The following is a 24,898-nucleotide window of genomic DNA, read 5'->3' on the forward strand; positions in this document are numbered from 1 at the left end:
ACAGAAGAAACTAAAACTAGCCCAAACTAAATTGGTAGATAAAACCTTCATGCAATTATAACAACTAATTGCCTTCCTTCCCTTCCTTGAAGGGAACTTCACAGTATAAAGGTGAGGTGGCTCAGTCAGTTAAGCATCCGGCTTTGGCTCAGGTCATGATCTCATGGTTCACAAATTGGAGCCCCGCATCAGGCTCTGACAGCTGAGAGCCTGGAACCTGCTTCAGATTCTGGATTCTCAGTCTCCCTCTCTCTCTCTCCCCCTCCCCTGCTTGTGCTCTCTCAAAAATCAATGGATTATTTTTTTTTTTTTTGAAAGTTGAATATAAGCACCTTTATCACATGTCAAAATGGACAAAAACTATGCGAACAGATGCCAAACTTAAAAACTCACTCAAGTGATCCTCTCCCCAATAATTTTCTTTAAAGCAATACTAACTACAATTCAGATGAGATAATAATATTTCTCAAGTTTTGACCTATTGATTCACCTTTCGGCCAGAAATACTGGAGTTAGAGGGATCAGATGCCATCCGTAAGGCTTGGTACCTGACTGAGCAAAAGGGATTAATGAAACACTTGAATAGGTTCAAGTGTTTGAACACAAAATAAATTTAATTAAATTTAGAAAATCTTACGAGACAGGACACAGTCAGAAACCCATCAAGCTATACTTTATTTCTATAGCTCAATGGCTGGCAATAAAACCACCAGAACCCTTAATGACTCTTTAACTTCTAGAACTGATACACAAAATGTTTTGCAAGAGAACTACACTAAAAATAGAAGGGTTTAACTTCAAAAAAATTTCCCCCTGAAGCTAAAAACTACACTCTACTTATCAATCACACTAATACCTTTGGCATACTCCAGACAAATGCGACCAAGTTTAAAACAATAATTTAAAAGGACTAGAGGTACCTACCTGGCTTAGTCCGTTAAGCATCTGACTCAATTTCAGGGTTGCAAGTTCAAGCCCCATGTTGGGCTCCACACTGGGCATAGAGCCTACTTAAAGATAATAAAAACTGCATTCCCTTAACAGGCCCAGAACCCATGTTATACTTCTATAATATAAGAAAATAGAGTTGAATTTCAAGTGTTATGCCCAGGCCTCCTGGAAAGTAGATGATTTTTCTAGCTGTACCATTTCAAGAAAATGGTTGTGAATATCACTCTGAAGTCATATACTCAACAGGGGAAAGAAAAAATGTTTTCCCTTCTAAACCACCATAATGTCCCATGCAAACCTATTATGGCACACTTCCCATTTATCAAGATTTTGTTGTTTGTGCTCTTGTCTAGCCTGCGACTCCCTGAGCACAGCAAGTACCTAAAGGATTGTCTTTGTATCCCCAGCACTTAAAACTTCCTGTAACACAGGTCCTTAATATAAGACATAAAGTACTGATATAGGAAGCATTTCTATGCTATGACAAATACACAGAAGTTAGAGGGAATAAAAACTGCCAAATGCAGAAGCTCAAAGATTTACAGGAGGACAACACATTTAGTTTTATTTCAATCAAATCACAACACTTTCTTTTCCAACTGCTGCAAAGTGCATCTACAATTTGCTATTACAGATCCACTTTTAAAAGGTTTCCTGTGACATTACAGCAAGCCTCTTTTTTTCCAAACAGAGGAATATTCCCAATTCTTCCTCAAATAAAAACTCCATTCCAGTAAATGGTAATACATGAAATTACAGTAAACCAGACACTTAAAAGGACAGCCAAAAAGTCTTCCAACAGTTTATTAGAAAGAATGTAGGTAGACATTAAAAAAAAAAAAATCCCCACTGTCATGAACATAAATTGAGGTTTTCAGCCTGGGACAAGCTGAATCAAAAAAAGAAATAAAAAATCCAATAGTGTATTAACATTTTTTTCACTCATTTGCCATACTGACAGTGCAAATACAATTTGGTCTAAATGTACAGACTCTCAAGCAACAATGTACAGCCTTTCTTCGTCCTCCATGCTAAGAGATGTAAAAGTTTAAGGGTCAAACAATACCAAATGTACAGGCTTCAAAACCATCTAAGTTAGGGCATTCACTAGTTTTAGCTAAGATACATCTGGAACACCGACAAGTGATCACTTACAATAATGTGAAGTAAATTTTTTGAAAAATAAAACTTTAGTGGAATAATCCTGGAGGATATACCAGAAGAACAACAAGTTACCAGTTTAAGGTATCAACCAATTTGTTTCATCAGCCACTTTTGAGTCCATGTTCTAAAATCTAAAATTTAGTTCTTTCTTCTAAGCCAAGAGTTTCCTATCATGTCAGTATCTATGTTATGAAGTAAAGGAGACTGAGGTGAAATGTTTTTATTTATCACAACTGCTGTATCAATTGTCTAGGACCTCAACAGCATCATGGAAGTCTGGGAAAAGTTCATGCATAAGGTTATTGCCTTAGCTGACTTAAAACTGCCCCATACAATGGTACATATCAACCCTTAGTGAAGCCTTAAAAAAACAAACAGGTTGAAAAATGGGTTAAAGGAGGCAAATACAGCATCTGCCTTTAGAGCTATCAACTCAGGAATTCTCTCAATTATGAAATCTTGCAGAGAAGTTATTTTTCTTTCTCAAAATCCGGTGATGACAACATTCCTTACTCCAGATCTGGCATTTCTGAAAGATTTTAAAAAGATTAGTATGAAGTACAAGGGAACAATCAACTTCAAAGTCTTATTAAAAAAAAAAAAAAAAAAAGCAGTCAACAACAGAGTTAATACTTTCCTAGGGAATTGTCTTTTTATTATTTTTTTGCCTTTTCTAAATGTAAATCTCAAAGCATTCAAATTTCTGCTTTGGCTATTATAGGCCATGAAAAAATAATTTTTCTCTCAAGAATTATAAAGAAGTTAATGTCTCCATTTTCAGAGTTTTGTCTTTGATGTGAAATATCACTGTAAAACATACTTTTTACAAAGATACTTACTTTCATCATCACTGTCTTGTGAATCCTGCAGAAGAAGAATTTTGAAAGTTACCAAGTTGATGAAACATTCCTCTGCTAACTGAACAGTTTGCCTTAAACAGCTGAAGCACTGTACTTTTACGAAAGTAGCAAAAATATGTGGTTATATCAAGCTTATGAATTTAATCACTGGACTTAAGAATAGATTCACTGAAGATGAACAGATGCACAGCTGAGGATCTATCTTCCTGTAAGATGTGTGCCTTTTGGTGGGAATTGGTGCTCACCCTTTAAATCCCTTCCTGTCGGGTAGACTGAATTTTAGTATAAAATGGATTTCACTTCTCTCTTAGCATTCAGTGTAACAGGGAAACAGCTCACTGCGAAGACCACTGGACTGGTAGAAGACAAAGAACTCCAACCCTAGCTGCTGAATTGTCTAAACATTTTTCAAACTATACTCAACAACTTTCTTGAAGATGTTAGCAGGATGCCAGAGCGGAATGTTGAGAAGAGTGATCCAGTTTATCCTTCTTATAGATTCACAATGTCCATCTATTTACTCTAGTTTCTGACCAGTTCTGCTGCAAAACCTGTTTAACTCTGTCAAAATAATCCCTAAATTAATTCTTAATTGAATAAGGTATACAATGCAATGATTCTCTTGAAAATCTGGTCCCTTAAGAATGGCCCATGGGACACCAGTTTCCTGGTAGGTACCTATCCTTCAAAAATTAGCACATTTTAAAATCTGCTTTTTCCTGTATTTCTGAGAGAGGGGGGAAAAAAACCAACCCAACAAGAAGTGGCAAAAAAGCAATCCTAAATCTATATAAAACAACCTATAAATACATTGTTTCTTACTATTTAAGTAAACAGAGAAAAGAATTTATAGACTTACATCATCTGCTCCATCTACTTCTGGTAAATCTACATCCTCATCACCACCCATGTTGTTCATCATCTATTTGAAGTGTAAAAATTAGTTTTAAAAATGATGTTAAATTAAGCCCTAATTATTAGGTTGCAAGCTCCAGAATAAACCTTAAGTCTGTCATAGATTTCCACCAATAAAAAAAGCAAAACAAATGTTAAGTACCTTCCTTTCCGGAAAAAGTAAATTATAAAATCCTGACAACTTGTAGGGAAGTTAAGACTAAGTTCTCACTGAAGAAAAGTGAAATTATTAAAACTTATCCAGCAAGTTATTTATGTATGATATAGAAATTAAACACCGAAATCCTAAATAGTGCTTACCTCTGGTGCCTAAGGAAAAGAATGGGATTCATTTGTAGTTCTAAAGCTTTGTATCTTAAGCTAAGTGGCATGTGTATTATGGTATTCTCACTACAGTTTTAAATATTGTGAAGAACCAATAAATGATTTAAAATAAAGTCCTTCAGGATGATTAGGTTGTATAAAAGACCTGAACACTGAACCAAAGACTAAACAGCAATAAAAGTTAAAAACAGAAAAGAAATATGATTCTTGAAATAAAAGACACATATTATTATGGAGAAAATACACTTGCATATGTAAGTACTCTTGTAGACATACAAAACATTGGGACTAATAACAACATACTTACATGAAGTACTAATTTCCTATTTAGTTGTTTCTGATCATAAAGTAAGCAATGTATTATTTAAAAAAGTACATATAACCCCAAACTAAACTATTAACAGATGGGGAGGGACTTATCTTCCCAAGCTACAACTTTCCTATAAATCTCCTAAAATTAAAAAATTCAATAACCATATACAACTTTATACACAAAATTTAAAACTTCTAAAATCTACGCTTACCTGCACTTTACAGTTAAAAGGGGCCTTTGAAAGATCCCTAATCACCAAATTGCTCAGTGTAAAAGTTCTGGGCAATCTAGTCTTAAATAATATGAGTAACTATTAAAGAGTCTCCCTACGTCTGATAGCACTGTTGAACACTTTGGTTAAGTTTCTTTGAGCAAGAAAAATGCTCAAAATGTGCCAAATACAATATTAGGTGTTGAAGATACAATGGCAATAGAAATAGGATGAACTAAATACATTCAAGAGCTATTCAGGAGGTTAAAAAAAAAAAAAACAAAAAAAGATGGCCGCTAATGTTATACTGGATACAGGCAGTAAAAGAATAGTGTTAAGCTGTGACATGCACAGCTGGGCAAAATGGCGGCACCAATTACTACAGGTAAGAAATGGGAATAGCACAGCTGAAAAGAATTGCCCCATCTTCTTTTTCCTCTTTAATTTGAAATCAAGGTGCCAGAATCATGTTAGATGTTAAGTAGTTGCAAACATGACACTAGATATTTACTATTTTAGCTCTTAGTTTTCAAAGAAACATAACAAAATCTAGTCAATTAAAACCTGACTTCACAAGGTTTATTCTATCCAAAGGGAAATCAATGATTTTGCCCCTTTAGCCTTTGGCAATATGTATTTAAATTCTTTCCTTGATTTTGCTAACTAAAACATCTTTACACACCACTTATCATGCACATCTCACTACCATTTTTGTGTTTAAAGGTTTATATTCATATTACATGGCTCCAAAATGCAAACCAATCCACGCTCCTAAAAAAATCAGTTTAGAATAGAAACTAGCTATATTGCATGAATTGTATAGTTTATTTTTTGTCTTTATACATCAACTTTAGAACTTACCACTAATTTAAAAAAAAAATTATACTATGTTAAGCTTCAGAATTAAATGACCATTTTTAAGATCTTACTTGGTTTTGCTGCAGAATGACCTTGAAAGTAAAATAATGCAGGTCTTAAAATACCACTAGGTGCTTTAAAACCAAATTAAATTCACACAGAAATGTACAGAGAGGGAGGTGGAAAATGCCATTTACAAGAACTTACCTCAGAGAAACGATCAAAATTAGACATGTCTTCATCTGAATCATCCTCCCAGTCTTTCCAATTATTGAAGTCCACACTAAGCCAGTTAAGCTACAGATCAATACAAACATCACCCTATGATTAGCTTAACTTACACTTATTGGTATGTACCTTAAGACTTCATTGCTTGAACTGTGGGTTCGTATTAGTGAGGCATGGAATTAACACACACACAAAAAAGAACAGACTAGCAAAATCAAAAGTCAAATGCAGTACTAGCAAAGATAGTTTCACGAAGCTTCTTTCACAATTGTTAAACAATCCTAACCGCTAGAAACAAAAACAAAACTCATTGGTAGGAACTATTCTCAGGCACAATGGACTTTTTTTTGTAGCACCAAGTATGCTCCTCTGTGATATGTAACTTTTAGATTCTAGGCAAAATCTGCCTCTTGAATTCAGCAAAAGTTCTGCATCTAGTGACTGATCTTCTTCTGACCATACTTGGTTTTAAGTTAAAACTAAAAGAAACCAAGGAAAAAAACCTGTAAGAACACAAGACTTTAATAACACTTAACTATGAAATAAAAACATAATATTCCTCATGGAAAACAAATGTGTCTTTTATTACTTAAAAATGTTAAACTCCCCCAAGAAAAGAAACATACCTTTGCCCTTTCTTTTGTTAACCTTGGCCATGACTGGCCAGATTCGCCTTTTCGTAAACAACATAAAATTGACCTGTCCGTTCTTTTATGCTTGGAATCCTAAAAACAAAAACAAAAGCACTATCACACCACTTATCTCTCCAGTATCATACAGAATAGAAAAGTAGCTTGTCATTCCTCAACTCTAATTTTTTTCTCTACATTTTCTCTAAAGGCAAAGAAACATCCCCTAGCTTACTAAACATTTCATTAGCTATCCAAATTGCAAAAAAATTTTCCCTCCCTGCACACGGTGAATAAAATAAAGCCTTAAAAAAAATCAAGTAAAAAAAAATTTTTGACTAAATATGGTACATTCACAGAATAGTTTAAAAATTCTAAAAGGCTAGACTAAGACAAGCCTAAAGAACAGTGACAGCAAGAACAAAAGGGGGCTGCAGAAAAGTAATTCAAAGGGGAAATATTGCGAAAATATAAATCTCTAGATAGCCTCTAAACTGTTAAGAAAAACAATTACTGGTTACTGCTAAAAAGAGTACTTGATGTTATGTCCATTTCTTCATGATTTAAACTGGAATTAAAGCCTTAAGACTACTTACATTTGGATCAATACAGTGAAAAAGATCAATTTCATTTAAATGTTTAAAATTATCGCTTCCTCCAAGACAACTGTGTAAAAAAAAAAGAAAAAAAAATGAACCTCTTCAAAGAGATAAAGATTAGTAATAACTTCAGTGAAAACAAAACAAGCAAGCCAAAGTTACTTGGTTGTCTGAAATAAGCTTCTTACCCAATGATGTAAAATGGTAATTTACCTGAATGTAAGTTTGGATTTTTCAAAATTTACATTAACATCTTTACTGTCTTCAACACAAAATTCAATGAAGACGTAGTCCCTTCGATCGTACCATTTTGCAGAAGCAGGCTGCCTACAAAGAGATAAAATTAGACAAAGTTAAGCTGGAATTCATTAACTGAGTATTTACATAACCTCCAAAATTTTGGTATATAAGTAACATTTCTCTTTCCCATTAGAAGACGGATTATTTGGAAACAGCTTATTATAATTTCAAACAGAAACTACATCCTTAGGGGCAAGTGAGTGGCTCAGTAGGTTAAACATCTGACTTCAGTTCAGGTCATGATCTCACGGTACCTAAGTTGGAGTCCCACATCAGGCTCTGTGCTGACAGTTCAGAGCCTGGAGCCTGTTTCAGATTCTGTGTCTCCCTCTCTCTGCCCCTCCCCCGTTCATGCTCTGTCTCTCTCTGTCTCAAAAATAAACGTTAAAAATCAGACAGAACTGATCCACCGTCAATTGAAATATTGAAATATGTATTCAACATTTTTACTTACAATGTTACAATGCCAGGAGCTTGCATGGCAGTGGCTGGGTGGGTAAAACTGATAGTGTTTGTCTCCAGAAAGTTCTCATCTGTAGCTTATTTCTGACTATACCAAACAACCATTTTTTTGAGGAACAAATTTTCTTAACCAACTTTAATGATTCTAAATAATGATACTTAAGAATTAAGCTTCTTTACAGCCTCATCTTCTACTCTATCTACAAATGTATTGGATATATACTATACTAGAAGAAGCCTGGAGTATTTGCTTCCTCATTATTCTTCTGCTGTCTCCTGCAATGTACCTGGTCCTCTTCATGGTGTCAGCTGCTTAGAACTCTATCCATCCATTAAAATTATGTTTTAGAATAGGCTTAAAAAACTGCTAGAAGCAAATGCAGTCAAATATAGTTGATTAATAGGAGATAAAGACTGTATGTGGTAAATACTTTTCTTTCAAATTGTTCTTCGTATGGGGCACTTGGGTGGCTCAGTCGGTTAGGCGTCCCAACTCTTAGTTTTGGTTCAGGTCATGATCTCACAGTTCATGAATTTCAGCCCCATGTCAGTGTACTGTGCTGACAGTACGGAGCCCACTTGGAATTCTCTCTCTCTCTCCCCCTGGCCCCCCCTTCCCCACTCGTGTTCGCGGTCTCAAAATAAATAAAACTTAAAAAAAAAAAATAAAGTTGTTCTTTGTAATCTTTAGACAAATATCTTTATATGTGTAAAAATTCCTAGAATTCACACACAGACCCCAACTACATTTGCCTCTACAGAATGAACCAGAAAGACAATGAGGGCAAGGAAGCAGAACCACATAATTCTCAACGGTTTCACTTATTTTCTTAAAGCAAGCATGTTCTGCTTTGATAATCTAAAAACTGAAGTATTTGGCTATACCAGAATTCTTTGTATTTTTTTGAACTGTTCTATAAACCTAAGATACAAGTTAAAAACTATTAATCATCGTTATGTTCAGACACTACTCATAAATCAACTCAAATGAAAGGAACTGTTTTGTTTCCAAATGCTGAAATTCCCAACCCTAAGGAGTAGCAGTTTAAAGTCCCTCCAATAAATAAAAAGTTGCAACCAACTGCTCACCAACACTTTTACACAACTGTTAAATCTGACTAGTCACATTCCACTTTGGGATATTGATATCAGATCTGAAGTGGGTTATAGTCATTACGGATGGAAGTATTCAAAGTCCAAAAATACCAGCAAATCAGCAAGAGTAAAGCTATTTCTTTAGGCATCTATCAACAGATTAAAAACAAAAACCAGATTTTTACATGCCTTAGAAGAAAAGTCTAACCAAACTTCTGTTGGACTAAGGAATCACAACTTCTAGTATTATGTTAATATGGCTAACAAATTGAGAGTTTTATGAATAGGTGACAATAGACCACACATTAGCAGCTCATTTTCTTTCCAAAACAGCGGTCTGTGATTAACATTTAAAAAAAATACGTATTTGAGTGTGAGCAGGAGAGGGGCAGAGAGAGAGAGGGACAGAGTTCTGAAACAGTCTCTGCAAGGACAGCAGAGAGCCCTATGTGGGGCTCGAACTCATGAACCATGAGATCATGACATGAGCTGAAGTCAGACACTCAACCAACTGAGCCACCCAGGCGCCCCAACATGCTGTCTTTAACTGACAATATTTGCTAACTTAATAGATAAAATTTTAAATGACTAGGTTCACAGATTTTATTAAATAATCTCTACATCCAACATGGGACTCAAATTTACAACCCGAGATCAAGAGTTGCAGGCACACTCTACCAATTGAGCCAGCCAAGCATCCCTAAGTTCAGATTTTCAAACTGAAGTGACCATACAGTATGTTTAAAAAGCGCTAATGAAAATCATCCAGAGCAATGAACACCACAGTGCCAAAATACTATTTCCAACTAAAGGAAACAGATTTCCTATACAGAAATGACTGACCTCAGGCATAAGATGGGATGAGGTTGGGACATCTTGGGCAAACGAAGCTATTAAAAGCTATGAGGTCAGTTATGGGGCACCTGGGTGGTTCAGTTAGCAGAGCATCCAATTCTTGATTTTGGCTCAGGTCATGACCTCATAGTTCATGGGATTGAGCCCTGAATTGGGCTCCACGCTGACAGCACGGAGCGTGTTTAGGTTTCTCTCTCTGCCCCTCCCCAACTCGCTTGCGGGCTCTTGGGGGTGGGGGAGAGCAAAACAAAACTATGAGGTCAGAACCAGAGGCAATAGTAAGGGTCTCCCTGCATTGGCCAATGAGAATTCTAGGTTACCAGAAGATGCTACAGATCCAATTCTCTACAAATTGGCTGTTAACAGAAAAAGAATTAGGCATTTTTCCTTCTTTCTCTTTATGAAACTTTATTCATGGTAACTGGATAGATAGATCAATTCATAGAAGGAAACTTCTTTATAGAATTTCAGCTTTGGAATGGAATACAATTGTGGGGGGGGCCATGTGTCACCATTTTGCAACCTTTAAACTGACTTGGCAATGATCAATGGATGAAACCATTAAAATGATTAGATTAGGGGCACTTGGTGGCTCAGATGGTTGAGCGTCTGACTTCAGTTCAGGTCATGATCTCACGTTGAGTTCAAGCCCCACGTCACGTCAGGCTCTGTGCTGACAGCTCAGAGCCTGGAGCCTGCTTTAGATTCTGTGTCTCCCTCTCTCTGCCCCTCCCCCACACATGCTCTGTCTCAAAAAGTAAAAACATTAAAAAATTTTTTTAAAGATTAGATTAATAGTTAATAAAGAATTTACAATTAATAGTTAATAAAGAATTCAGCATCACTAAAAGTGGGACAACCAGACCTACAACCTCCTAATCTGATGCAACATGATATACTCCATAGAAAACTTAATTCCAGTCTATAAGAAGAGAAAAAAAAACATTTTTTTTTAATTTTTTTTTTAAACGTTTATTTATTTTTGAGACAGAGAGAGACAGAGCATGAACGGGGGAGGGGCAGAGAGAGAGGGAGATACAGAATCGGAAGCAGGCTCCAGGCTCTGAGCCATCAGCCCAGAGCCCGACGCGGGGCTCGAACCCACGGACCGCGAGATCGTGACCTGAGCTGAAGTCGGACGCTCAACCGACTGAGCCACCCAGGCGCCCCCAAAAAAATTTTTTTTAATGATACAATGAGGAAGGGAGAAATCCAGAATACTGTTAAATCAATGCTATAAAGAAGAGAAGGGACTGCTCTAGATTAAAAGAAACTGAAGAGTTATCAAACACGTAGAGGGACGCCTGAGTAGTTTTTCAGTCAGTTAAGCATGATTCTTGATTTCAGCTCAGGTCATGCATGATCTCACAGTTCATGAGATGGAGCCCCAAATCGGGCTCTGCGCTGACAGCAAGGGGCTTACTTGGGATTCTCTCTCTGCCCCTCCCCAAGCTGCACTCACTCTCTCAAAAATAAACTAACATTAAACAAAACATATCCAATTTATGCACCTGGTCTGCAAACCCCTCCCCCCCACCCGACCTAAACATAAAAAGAGATTACTGAAACTGTGACCACCTAAATACAGACAGGGCATTAGATATTAGAGAATATGAAAATCATTGTTAGTTTTTTTAGGCATGAAAGGCATTGTTTTTACGGGGGGGGGGTGGGGGGGGGAGAGTCCATTCAAGATGAAAACTTAAGTATATGGGGTTTGCTTTAAAAGACTTCAGGAGGATGTCTGCATGGCTCAGTCGATGAAGTGTCATGATCTCAGGTAATGATCTCACGCTGTCATGGGATCCGTGTCTGGCTCCATACTGGCAGTGTGGAGGCTGCTTGGGATTCTCAGTCTCCTCCTCTTTTTGCCCCTCCCCTGCAAACACTGTCTCTCGTGCTGTCTCAAAAATAAACTTGAAAAGAAGAAAAAAAAAGACTCCAGGAAAAGGAAAAGAGGATAAATAAAGCAATGTGGCAAAGGCCTACTAAACACTTAATCTGGATGACAGGTAGATGGGGATTATATTCATTATGCTTTTTTTTTATTTTTTATTTTTTAACGTTTATTTATTTTTGAGACAGAGACAGACAGAGCATGAACGGGGGAGGGTCAGAGAGAGGGAGACACAGAATCTGAAACAGGCTCCAGGCTCTGAACTGTCAGCACAGAGCCTGACGCGGGGCTCCAACTCACGGACCGCGAGATCATGACCTGAGCCGAAGTCGGCCGCCTAACCGACTGAGCCACCCAGGCGCCCCATGCTTTTTTTTTTTTTTTAAAGGTTTATTCATTTTTTGAGACAGAGAGACAAAACATGATTGGGGGAGAGGCAGACAGAAGGAGACACAGAATCTGAAGCAGACTCCAGGCTATGAGCTGTCAGCACAGAGTCCAATGTGGGGCTCGAACTCACGAAACATGAGATCATGACCTGAGCCAAAGTCAGACACTTAACCAACTGAGCCACCCAGGCACCCCTCTTCATTATACTTAAAAAAAAAAAAAAAAAGTTAGACCTTCCCTATGACCCAGCAGTAGCACTGCTAGGAATTTACCCAAGGGATACAGGAGTACTGATGCATAGGGGCACTTGTACCCCAATGTTTAGAGCAGCACTCTCAACAATAGCCAAATTATGGAAAGAGCCTAAATGTCCATCAACTGATGAATGGATAAAGAAATTGTGGTTTACATACACAATGGAATACTATGTGGCAATGAGAAAGAATGAAATATGGCCTTTTGTAGCAACATGGATGGAACTGGAAGTGAAATAAGTCATACAGAGAAAGAGATACCATATGTTTTCACTCATATGTGGATCCTGAGAAACTTAACAGAAGTCCATGGGGGAGTGGAAGAAAAAAAAAAAAAAGAGGTTAGAGAGGGAGAGAGCCAAAGCCTAAGAGACTCTTAAAAAACTGAGAACTGAGGGTTGATGGGGGGTGGGAGGGAGGGGAGGGTGGGTGATGGGTATTGAGGAGGGCAACTTTTGGGATGAGCACTGGGTGTTGTATGGAAACCAATGACAATAAATTTCATATAAAAAAAGTTATTAAATGATTCTAGCAGGGACTAGTTTCTTTTTAAGTGTAACCAAGTCTAACTTTGAAATTGTGTTACACTTAGTTAACAGGAGGATTCTTTTCCCAAAACATTTTACAAATAGTATTTCAATAAACTCTAGACAAGCACACTAATGGTGACATGGTTATTACAATGGCTGTATAAAAAGCCAAGTAGTACACTACTCTTTAATTTGTTCATATTGAGGACACTGGAACCAGAGATCTTTTTCTTTTCCTCAAATTCACATTAAGACTTCAGAATGTGAGTAATAGATTTGGAAAGAGAATCTTTAAAATGAAATTTTAAGGTGGGCCATAAATTTAACATGACTGGTGTACTTACAAAAGATTAGGACACAGAAGAAAGAGCTTGTGAAGATGCAGGAGAAGAGGCCCAGTCATCCCATTTCTGGTACTTTGTTATGCAAGCTAATACAATCATTTTCCAAATAACAAAATTAAATGATCATTTAAACCAGGGGTTGGGACAGAAGCCAAAAATGGTTTTTATATTTTTAAAGAGTTATAAAAACAAGCATGTAGGACAGAGATATTTGTGGTCTGCAAAGCTTAGCATTTACTAGGTAATGCTGATTTCAACTATCAAAAATACAAGAGGGGACCCTACACGTAACCAAAAACCAGTAAAAAACACATATATTCACTCAACTGGAAGAGAGCTTGATTTTGAAATCCTGCTTGTCTTCTGTGAAACTCACATCCATTTTTTTCTAGTAACCAAAAGAGGAGCAGGTTTAGCTTGAACACTAGCTCATAAACTAATTATATTGGATTTATCTCTAGCCTTATACTAACATTGACAAAACTTGTAACCACTGTCCAAGTCTGTCAGTTCACCTTAATAGTAAATACCTATGGATGTAAAAACTTTTTTCACTTCTGCATATGCTATGTAAATAATCCCCTACTTAAAACAAAACAAAACCTAACCCCCTCCCCAACATATGGGACATTCCTCAAGGTTCCAGTTTCAGCCCCACATCTGGCTCTCTGCTGTCAGTGCGGAACCCACTTGGAATCCTCTTCCTCTCTCTGCCCCTATCCCACTTGCACTCTCTCAAAAATAAACATTAAAAAAAAAAATTGGTTAAAACATACAGACAAATGTACTGGAGAAAATAGCAATAACGACAATTTTTTAAAAAAAGTTCTACTTCTGTAAAAGTATTTAAGGAACTGAAAAATGTGATACAAAGATGCTAATTAACAATAACCTTTATGATAAAATAGGCAAATATATATTATTTTTTGGGCGAAAACGCGCAAGGGCGTGTGCACAGGGGAGAGACACAAAGAGAAGGGGACAGAGGATCTGAAGTTGGCTCTGTGCTAAAAGCAGAGAGTCCAATGTGGGGCTCAAACTTATGAACTATGAGATCATGACTGGAGCCAAAGTTGTACCCTTTAACCAACTGAGCCACCCAGGAGCCCCAATAGGCAAAAATATTTTTAATCTGTTTTATCTTTAATTAATGGTCTCATTAAGAAATCAATCAAACAGGGGCGCCTGGGTGGCGCAGTCGGTTAAGCGTCTGACTTCAGCCAGGTCACGATCTCGCGGTCCGGGAGTTCGAGCCCCGCGTCAGGCTCTGGGCTGATGGCTCGGAGCCTGGAGCCTGTTTCTGATTCTGTGTCTTCCCTCTCTCTCTGCCCCTCCCCCGTTCATGCTCTGTCTCTCTCTGTCCCAAAAATAAATAAAAAAAAAAACAAAACAAAAAAACAAACAAAAAAAAAAACGTTGAAGAAATCAATCAAACAGTGGGTGCCTGTCAGCCCAGAGCCTGCTTCAGATTCTCTCCCTGCCCCTCAGAATAAATAAACTTATTTTAAAAAACTGTTGGGGAGGAGGTAGGACAGAATCAGTTAAAGGGGAACCTAATGGCAATTACCCACAATTAAGAAAGATAGTGTATCCAAAACATAACCAATAAACGATTCCCAAAATAAATATTCCCAAAATAAAGGACTCAGAAGTCAAATGTACTTGGAGAATATATACTGATTTAGTAGTACTTCTTTTCCAGGTTTCCCAAAATACAGCAAAGCCTCAATTAACAGAATATAAAATCAGATAGTTGATTTATAAGTAGCTCTCATCAGCTTTATCTTTCAACTACTGACCACTGATCTACTTTCTAATCTATAGCAGATACAGTTGAATTTGGTTCAAATGTGACAGAGCAGAATACAGGACTACTAGTAAAAGACCCCTTTTATGCTCAACTCTCACCATCAAGCACCTCATGTAGGGGTGCTACATGAAGAGTTTGATGGTGAAGGATGGGTCTGAGAGAAAGAGGCTGCTTGGGATTCTCTCTCTGCCCCTCCTCCACTTGTGCAGGAGATGAGCTGCTTCCTTGAAACTTAAAAAAATGGCCTCATGTAGACAAGTCTAACAGCTAAAATACATTTAGAGTTTGAATGTTATTCAATAAATAAATATGTATTAAGCATGGGGCTAGGAATTGTTCTGGAGACAGAGCAATGAACAAAATAGACAAAGCTTACAATTCAAGTTAGATGAAATTTAGTCCAAAAATCTCCTAAGAAATATGGGGGTAAAGGGATCGGATCCATTACTAGTGGCCTTTATTAATGTGTAAACAGGCAATATATCATAAGACAAGTTCTCAAAAACAAGCAAACAAACAAAAAAAGATAACATTTTCTGGTTATCAGCACAGCTGAGCTTTAAAAAACAACACAGGAGTAGGGACCCTCTAAGCAGTTGAAAATCCAAGAACTTATGACCCCTAAAACTTGGCTACTGTTGATCAGACCCTCACGAGTAACACATACTTTGCATGTTATATATATTATACACTGTATTCTTACAAAGAAGCTAGAGAAAAAACAATGTTAAGAAAAATCACAAGATCTCTCTCTGCTCCTCCCCTGCTTGCTCTGTCTCTCAAAAATAATTAACATTAGGGGCACCTGGGTGGCTCAGTCAAGTGTCCAACTTCGACTCAGGTCATGATCTCACAGTCGTGGGTTTGACCCCTGTCAGGCTCTGTGCTGACAGCTCAGAGCCTGAAGCTTGCTTCAGATTCTCTGTCTCCCTCTTTCTGCCCCTCCCCCACTCATGCTCTTGTCTCTCTCTCTCTCTCTCTCTCAACATTAAAAAAAATAATAAACATTAAAAAAACTTTTTAAAAAAAACGGGGCGCCTGGGTGGCTCAGTTGGTTAAGTGGCCAACTTCAGCTCAGGTCATGATCTCATGGACTGTGAGTTCAAGCCCCACGTTGGGCTCTGTGCTGACATCTCAGAGCCTGGAGCCTGCTTCAGATTCTGTGTCTCCCTCTCTCTCTCTGCTCCTGCCCTGCTCACACTCTGTCTCTCTCAAAAATAAACATTAATATATATATGTGTGTGTGTGTGTGTGTGTGTGTGTGTATATATATATATATATATACACACACACACATGTGTGTGTCTGTGTATATATGTGCGTGTGTGTGTGTGTGTGTGTGTATATATATATATATATAAAATCTATATTTATGGGGTATCTGGGTGGCTCAATGGGTTAAGTGTCTGACTCTTGATTTCAGCTCAGGTCATGATCTCACAGTTCATGGGATTGAGCCCTGCACTGTCAGCATAGAGCCTGCTTAGGATTCTCCCTCTGCCCCTCCCTTGCATGTGCTCTCTCAAAATAAATAAACTTAAAAAAAAATACATTTACAGTACTGTACTTATTGTAAAAAAAAATCTACCTAAGTGGACCCACAGAATTCAAACCAGTGTTATTCAAGGATCAACTGTACTTGACTAATTATTGACAGTTTCCTTACAAGTTTATTCTTTTTTTCCCCTTATAAATTTGTTAATGGAGCATGATTATTTGTCTGAATTAAAAGATCACTTTGAATTCTAAGATAAAACAACAGAAATCAAATAACTAGCTTTTTACTAGAGCTTAATAATCAAGTAAGTATCTTCTAGGTTTAGGAATAAACATTTCTATTAAATAGGAAGTTTCTTAAAGACTAGATTCATTCATTTTTTTAATACATCTCTAAGTATCTTTAAATATCAAGATTACAGATGAAAACATTAAAATCAAGAAAAAAAGTCAGCAATAAAAAGATGTTATAAAATTCAGAATTACTGATTTTCTAAAACTAAGTTTTCAACTTAGCTTAAACTAGTCTATCATTTGCAAAAGGGAATCAAGACAGTGGTAAATCTTTTTCACTTTGTAGTAAGTGAGGAATGATATGGAAACATGAAATTCTGTTATATAAAGGGAAAAAAGTAGTTCCAGGTTCAGAGACTGAGCAGTTTTTCCTCCCTCAAAAGCCCTGTCTACAAATGTCTAAAACCAGTCTCTTACACACATATTCTTTCCTTAAAGAAACCCCAAGATCTGCTTCTCATACTTTCAGATCATCTGTACATCAGTTGTACCACCACGTAAAACTTTCCGGAAAGGTGATCTGAATACACATGCTACTCCTGTGGCTTCCAAATTATGTGCCAAAGTGCATCAGGGCACCATGAGAAACTTAAGAGGGCTGCTGAGATTTTAAGTTTGAGAAAAATTTAGTGATACTCAATCTCATTCAAGACACCAAGTGGTTCAGTTTCAAGGTAGACTGCACTACATCCCTCTCCATTAACCTTCATCTTTGCACAGTTGTATTTCTGGTGGTTGCTATAATTTAATAAAGGGGGGGGGCTACAAAAAAAAAGCAGCGGGAAACAGAAATTGAAATGGAAGTATCCAATCTGACTTCAAGGTATAAGTTACGCAGTGCCGGGGCACCTGAGTGGCTCAATCAGTTGAGCATCTGACTTCAGCTCAAGGCATAATCTCAAGGTCTGGAAGTTCGAGCCCCACATCAGGCTCGCTGCTGTCAATGCATGAAGCCTGCTTTGAATCTCCTGTCCCTCTCTCCTTCTGCCCCTGCCCCGATGGCTCATGCTCTGTCTCAAAAATAGACATTGAGGGGGGAAAAAGGTACACATGCCCAAAACACATACATATTCCATTACTAAATGGTGATTATAAAAGAAGCTACTTATTTCAACTTTCGTGGATTAGTTTTTGAAAGACTATTAACTAGGCTGTTAGGTAAATTACTTAAGTTGTTTGGACCTAGCTACCTAATAAACAGAACTGTTATTCCTTTTGGCCAACACCATAAACACACACACACACCCTACTAAGACAAAAAAGGGGTAAACCAAGAACACTTGTGAAACCTCTATACTAGTTCCTTTATTTGGTAATTCCTACTCTAAAAAAAAAGTGAGGGGTGGCTCAGTGGGTTCAGTCCAACTATTGACATTGGCTCAGGTCATGATGTCACAGTTCTTGAGTTTGAACCCCATGTTGTGCTCTGTGCTAACAGTGTGGAGCCCGCTGGGCATTCTCTCTCTCAAAATAAAAAATAAACTTGGGGTACCTGGGTGGCTCAGTCAGTTAAATGACTTCGGCTCAGATCATGATCTCATGGTTGAGTTCGAGCCCCACGTGGGCTCTGTGCTGACAGCTCAGAGCCTGGAGCCTGCTTCAGATTCATTCTCTCTCTCTCTCTCGCTCTCTCTGGAGCCTGCTTCAGATTCTGTGTCTCCCTCTCCCCCCCCCCCCCCCCCTCTCTCTCTGCCCCTCCCAGGCTCATGCTCTGTCTCCCTCTCTCTCAAAAAATGAACATTAAAAAAATTTTTTTAAATAAAAATAAATATATAACTTAAAAAATTTAAAACAAAAAAATGAAAGAAAGCTGTTCTTAAAGACAGGATTTCCCCCGATAAACTTAGTGCCTTTCTTCCATCCAACTCCAACCTTCGTACATTCCTACTTCTGTGCACACATCACTTTAAACATCCTCAAAGCAAACACAATTTTTCTTCATACAAATAAAATTCAAACAAGGTCAATGTCTCACTGCCTCCGTCACAAATTTCAGAGCCTTGGGGCTCCACAACCATATGTCAAGAAGTGACACAGGTTTAACAAACAATTTAGATGATATTAGCAAAACTACAGAGATATAGTTATTTCTTTGGAAATTAAAAGTTTCACCTGGAAAATTATTCTCCCTTTTTGTAAAGTGGAAAAAATAAGGCTTCTGTCAGAAATCCTGAGTTCCAATCCTATTTGGGACAGTTCCTCATACTAATTAGCACTGTGTGAATTAGTATTTGAAAAACTAGATCCTGGAACTTAATACATATTAAAAATTTTAAGAACACCTGTCTGTGACTTAGATCCTTTCAGTACACAAAGATAATTAAAATGCTGAGTTAGAAAGGGCCCAAAGAAAACACTTTATAGCAATAAAGTATGACAACATGTGAAGATTAACTACTGCACAGAAAATCCCTAATAGCACATTTTGACTTTGGACTACAATATGAAGGAGTTCATACTACTGCTCAAGGTAATATTTAAAGTAATTGGTGGGGCGCCTGGATGGCTCAGTCGGTTAAGCGTCCAACTTGGGCTCAGGTCATGATCTCGCAGTCCGTGAGTTCGATCCCCGCGTCGGGCTCTGTGCTGACCGCTCAGAGCCTGGAGCCTGTTTCAGATTCTGTGTCTCCCTCTCTCTCTGACCCTCCCCTGTTCATGCTCGGTCTGTCTCAAAAATAAATAAACGTTAAAAAAAAAAAAATTAAAGTAATTGGCATTTTCCTGAAAAACCAGAAGTTCAAAGGTGTCCTGGTGAAGCAGAGAAGTCAGCCTCAATTTAAAATCTATCAGTGCCAATCTACAGAGTAAATAATACAAAGTTTACTACAACACACATTGCATTTCTGTAATAAAATACACTAGGTGCAACAATCTTCAATTTAAGAACTCTGATAAAGTATTGTAAAAATTTAAGGGCTAGAGACTAATTCTGAATAGTTCATATCACAAAAGTATTTTTTCCTGAAAAGTGACAATCACTACCACCTAAGACCTCAAAATGATAATAGCTTCAAGATTTTAAAACAGAAGGGGCGCCTGGGTGGCTCAGTCGGTTAAGCGTCCGACTTCAGCTCAGGTCACGATTTCACGGTCCGTGAGTTCGAGCCCCGAATCAGGCTGATGGCTCAGAGCCTGGAGCCTGCTTCTGATTCTGTGTCTCCCTCTCTCTCTGTCCCTCCCCCGTTCATGCTCTGTCTCTCTCTGTCTCAAAAATAAATAAACGTTAAAAAAAAAAAAAAAAAAAGATTTTAAAACAGAAAATACAATTAAACATGGGAATCTTAATTAACAGTACATACTGGTCGGCACTGATTTATCCCTTCCAGTTTCTACTGCTTTCTAGTTAAAGTCTAACTAAGCACAGAAAAAAAAAAAAAAAAAAAAGAAAATCCAGTTGCTAGGTTACAGTGGTTAAGAAATCAACACTGAACAAAAACCATCATCAGTTACTCTTCCTTAACTACAGAAATTAACCATACAGCATATACTCACTATTACCATTTATGTTGGAGGCTAAAGAAAAACTAATGATTTTGTTTTTAGGACTCAATTCTATAAAGTTGAATGATGGCAAAGTATTCAAGATTTCAACCAATGTTAGAGACAGTCACAATATGTTTCTGGACAATTTATTAATTCAAGTATAAGACCACTGAAAGAATGACTTCAAATAGCTCAAAACTGAATAAAACAGGGACTCCTGGCTGGCTCTGTTGGAGGAGCATGGGACTCTTTGATATCCGAGTCCTGAGTTCGAGCCCCACGTTGGGTGTAGAGATTACTAAAAAGAAGAACAAAAAAACTTAAATAAAAACAAAAACCTTTCCTTTAAAAAAACATTTTACTTTCTATCTATGGTTACTGAGTTCAAATTAGAATTAGAACTACAGGGGCGCCTGGGTGGCTCAGTCGGTTGAGCGTTCGACTTCAGCTCAGGTCACGATCTCGCAGTCCATGAGATCGAGCCCTGCGTCGGGCTCTGGGCTGATGGCTCGGAGCCTGGAGCCTGCTTCCGATTCTGTGTCTCCCTCTCTCTCTGACCCTCCCCCATTCATGCTCTGTCTCTCTCTGTCTCAAAACTAAATAAACATTAAAAAAAAAAAAAAAAAAGAATTAGAACTACAATAGCTTAAAAAAAAAAAAAAAAGCAGTAACAATTAACTAGCACACCTCCCTTCTCCCCCACCCTAGTTTGAAGGAGAGAGGTCTTAAAATCTCAGCCTTCTCGAAAATCAGGTTGAGTTTTTATGTAAACTATTAGACTAAACCTTAAAAACCTGATCGAAAAAAATGTACCTAGACAATCACTACTAAAGAGTATTCAAATGAGAAAAAAAAAAAGACCTTAAAACTCTTAAAATATCCAGACGTAAAAGTCTCTCTCCACATCTAAAATAATGTTTATATCATGTTCAGAACATGCGAATGAATGACTCTTGATCTCAGGGTGTTGAGTTCAAGCCCCAAGCTGGGGGGTAGAAATTACTTCAACAAATACATAAACTTAAAAAAATTTTTTTTAAATGTTTATATCAAACATCAACAAATGGATCCTTATCAATAAGCCAGGTTCTTCCCAGGACTGGAAGACCCACTGAAGGGTTTTTCTAACTCAAATAACAGATTCATAATACTCCTCTTGAAACAGTAAGTTTGTTGAATACAATTAGTTCAACAAGATCTCCTAAATTTGCAAGATGGCATTTATTTTAAAAAGGAGATTTATGGGGCGCCTGGGTGGCTCAGTCGGTTAAGCGTCCGACTTCGGCTCAGGTCACGATCTCGCAGTCCGCGGGTTCGTGCCCCGCGTTGGGCTCTGGGCTGATAGCTCAGAGCCTGGAGCCTGCTTCCGATTCTGTGTTTCCCTCTCTCTCTGCCCCTCCCCCGTTCATGCTGTGTCTCTGTCTGAAAAATAAATAAAAACGTTAAAAAAAAAATAAAAATAAAAATAAAAAGGAGATTTATGTGGTCTCTTCAAAACACTCAGGTTGAAAGCATTCTTGTAACTTAGACTGCTTTTTGGAATACTGACTGTTACACTTTCCATCTGAGGTTTGAATTTATTTACTTAACGTCTCTATTTAACTATTTCATGTGACCTCCCAAAAGTGTATTTCAAATAATTTTAAACATATTTCTTAGTGAAAAGGTATTTTGTTTGGCTACATTAGTCTATTAACAGTTGGCAGCTTACCTAAGCATTTATTTCCTCAGTGAGTTTCAAAATATAAAAGGCACCTTAAGACTAACAATCTTTTTGGAATAAAGCTTTTCCAAAGAAAAGTGAAAGCTACTTTACATAAAGATATTATATTGAATACCAATGGGGAGGGGCAACCCTTCCAAAATTCTAGATGTCCCCTTTACACAATAATACTGTGTTCCAGAGGCTTGCTCTCCATCATTAACCAACAGCAGCGTATCCTTTAACCCAATAGAATCATCATCAGTATCATTAAGTAACCCTTTGGAAGTGCGTTACTTTTCACAGGAATTAAACTTGTTACCTTTCAATCACTCTCTGTACGTATCTTTCAGGGAGCAGTTAGTACCAAAAAAAAAAAAAAAAAAAAAAAAAAAAAAAAAAAAATCCTATAAAACCGATAGTTCTCACATCTGGAAAGACAGTTTTTCCTGAAAAGAATGTAAGCCCTGAAAGTGGGAGTGCCAAAAATTTTATTAGGTTTAAAAAAAAAAAAAAATCACTAAGGTTTTTCTTTACCATCATCAAACTAAAATTCTTAAAAAAAAAAAAAAATCCTTGTCACCTCAACGTAAATAAATGTAAGCTCTTAAAGGCAACAAAAAGGCAACTACATACCTATTTCACCCTTAATTAAAATAGGATAATGCAACCTCGCCTCAAGTTTAATGCAGAACACTGAAAACGTCCACAAGTATCTTTCCACTCGACACGTGCGGAACGACCTGCTCAATGCTAACTCCTCGAGCCATGGACAAGGGTGAGTTTTGGCAAGCTTCCCCCCTTTCAAGGGATTGGAGTTAGGAGGCCTGGAAACGTCCATACCCAAGAAATCACGACCCCGGAAAGGAAAATAAGTTGTGGGGACGGTGTGACCTCCCCGCAGTTGCCTAGCAGTACTGTCGCTCACGGCGGAAGGCCGCGTGGTGCTCTGCGGGGAGCACCGCCAGCCTTCTGGTAGCACCCACCACAGGTGCACTTGGCCCAGGGCCTGGTCCCAACATCACCGAGGGGCAGAACCAGACTGCCCCAAAAGCGAAGTGGCTATCCAAGAGGCCCCGCGCCTTGAGAAAGCCCGCACGGCAGAAAACTCACAGAAGAGTAAGGCCTAAGGCTAAGTTACGGAGTTAGAGTAACCGGGACTGGCAAAGGAGGAAAAGTGGGATTTCCGGCGCGGGGAAGGCGAGGAACCGTTCCGAGGTGGGGAAAGCGGACATCTGGAGGAAAAATGTCCTCCACCCGCCAACGGTAACCGGAACAAGGATACTGGACCTCCCACCACAAGAAAGAACGACTGCCGCCACAGAAGGGAGAAAGCCGAGGGGGTCAAAAGCGGGGGATTGGGGGGGGGGGGCTTCCCGGCAGCCCCCTGCGCGGCCTCGGCCTCCCTCCGGGGCGACCTTCCTTCGGCGGGGTGTCGCACTCACATCGTGAACGGGGCAGGGGGGACGGGCGAACGGGTGGGCGGGCCTCTCCGGCGGCAGCTGCTGGGCAATCGACTCTACTCCGGTGGCGACTCCGGCGTTTTCTTCCCGGTCGCGGCCTCTTCTCGCTTCCCTCAGGCGACGGTGGCGGCGGGCTCGACCTGGGTCCCCAGAATGCACCGCGCGGAGAGAGCGGCTCCTCCGATCGGGGAGAAGAGGAAAGTGTAGGAAAAGGGGCGCGAGGACGGAAAATGAACGTGCGTGCGTGCGAGCGAGGGGTGGTGAGGCCGGGCGGCGGCTGGTGACGCAGCAAAATGCCCGGGCCCTGCCGCCGCGCGTGCGCACTCTTTGTTTTCGGGCTCCTGCGCGGTTTTCTAGAGATATCTACGGAAAGGGCGGGGCCTCCCAGCTCCTTCGCGATCCTTCCTAGCTCTGGCCCCGCCCTGCGTCTGCTCCCTTGGGTCCGGCGGGTTCCCGCCTCTCCTCCCGCGCTCCCCCCTCGCGTTAGAAAACCGTTGGCCGCCTTAACCGCCTGGCCACGCGCGTTGGGCGATCTCCGGGAGAAACGGCTGTGTTGACAGCAGGAGGAAGGCCGAAGCGGAGGGAGGCCAAGTCGGGAGACTTGAAAAGTGAAACAGATTGGTTACTTTTGAGGGAGTAAGCCAGTCCACTGAGGAAACATTCTCTCGCAAAAAAGATATGAAAAGCCTGTGCTCGTGATATTTGCGGGAAATACCTAACTTCAGAATCGAGAGCTGGGTGCACCTGGCCATTTTTCTCTGCTTCCCCAGGGGCTGGAGACTCTTATCCAGGGGCAGCGGAAATCTGAGGTCTTGGTTGAGAAACGTTTGTCATTTGGGGAGGGCATTTGCCCTTGTTTTGAGATAATTAGGCCTATAGGTGAGACAGGGGGGTTTTGTCAGTGGAGAGTCGAAGTTTGTGGGAATGGGGAGATGAGATGAGGACACTCCTTGTCTTCAGGCACATCATTAGGGGGAGAAGGTTACCCCATCTGTTTTCAACCATTATCTCTTGAACTGCCGCTTTGTCCCTTGAACGTGGTTGGGCTGTAATGAGGGATAGTAACCAAGAGAATGAAAACAGTACTTACTGCCTACTCTAGAAGGCCACTTAACAGTGGAGTAAGGGACAAATACATCAGTGCACTGCTAGTTGGAATACAAAGGAAGTTTAAGTGTCAAGACATTTTGGAAAATACTGGCTTCGTAGCATTAAGGACTTGGTGGTCTATGCTGTGCATGGCAGGGTTGGGGAACTATAGACATTGGACACTGCTCAAATCTCAAACCTCGTTTAAGAGGGTTGTTAAATCCCAGTTCTCAAGTACTGTGATTTTTAAGAAGTCTATTGCCTGTTGGGGAAAGCAAAATACACAAGTCAAGATTATTGAGTGCTATAATGGAAGTACAAAAAGTAATGGGAGCATAGAAGGAGGAGAGGTCGATATTGACTGGAAGTATTAGGACAGGC

General features: G+C 39.1%; 1 protein-coding gene across 1 annotated transcript; it reads right to left on the minus strand.

Moving 5' to 3' along the window:
- Positions 1–1,489: 1,489 nt before the first annotated feature.
- Positions 1,490–23,756, minus strand: PTGES3 (prostaglandin E synthase 3). The gene is made up of 8 exons (XM_042992557.1): positions 23,411–23,756; positions 7,266–7,379; positions 7,050–7,119; positions 6,451–6,549; positions 5,804–5,893; positions 3,835–3,897; positions 2,955–2,979; positions 1,490–2,644 (listed from the first exon to the last, which is right to left on the minus strand). Coding segments are annotated over exons 1-8 (483 nt in total). The 5' UTR covers positions 23,413–23,756; the 3' UTR covers positions 1,490–2,624.
- Positions 23,757–24,898: the final 1,142 nt, after the last annotated feature.

This window comes from Panthera tigris, chromosome B4 (genome assembly GCF_018350195.1).
Source record: "Panthera tigris isolate Pti1 chromosome B4, P.tigris_Pti1_mat1.1, whole genome shotgun sequence".
In the NCBI taxonomy this organism is placed as follows: domain Eukaryota; kingdom Metazoa; phylum Chordata; class Mammalia; order Carnivora; family Felidae; genus Panthera; species Panthera tigris.

What these genes read in the sequence shown, in the direction of transcription:
- PTGES3 (XM_042992557.1), bottom strand. An exon ending in TAACAAAAGAAAGGGCAAAG is followed by an intron (nt 5,894 to 6,450) that starts GTATGTTTCTTT and finishes ATTGATCTGTAG; the next exon opens with CTTAACTGGCTTAGTGTGGA. An exon ending in ATTTTGATCGTTTCTCTGAG is followed by an intron (nt 3,898 to 5,803) that starts GTAAGTTCTTGT and finishes CACTTCAAATAG; the next exon opens with ATGATGAACAACATGGGTGG.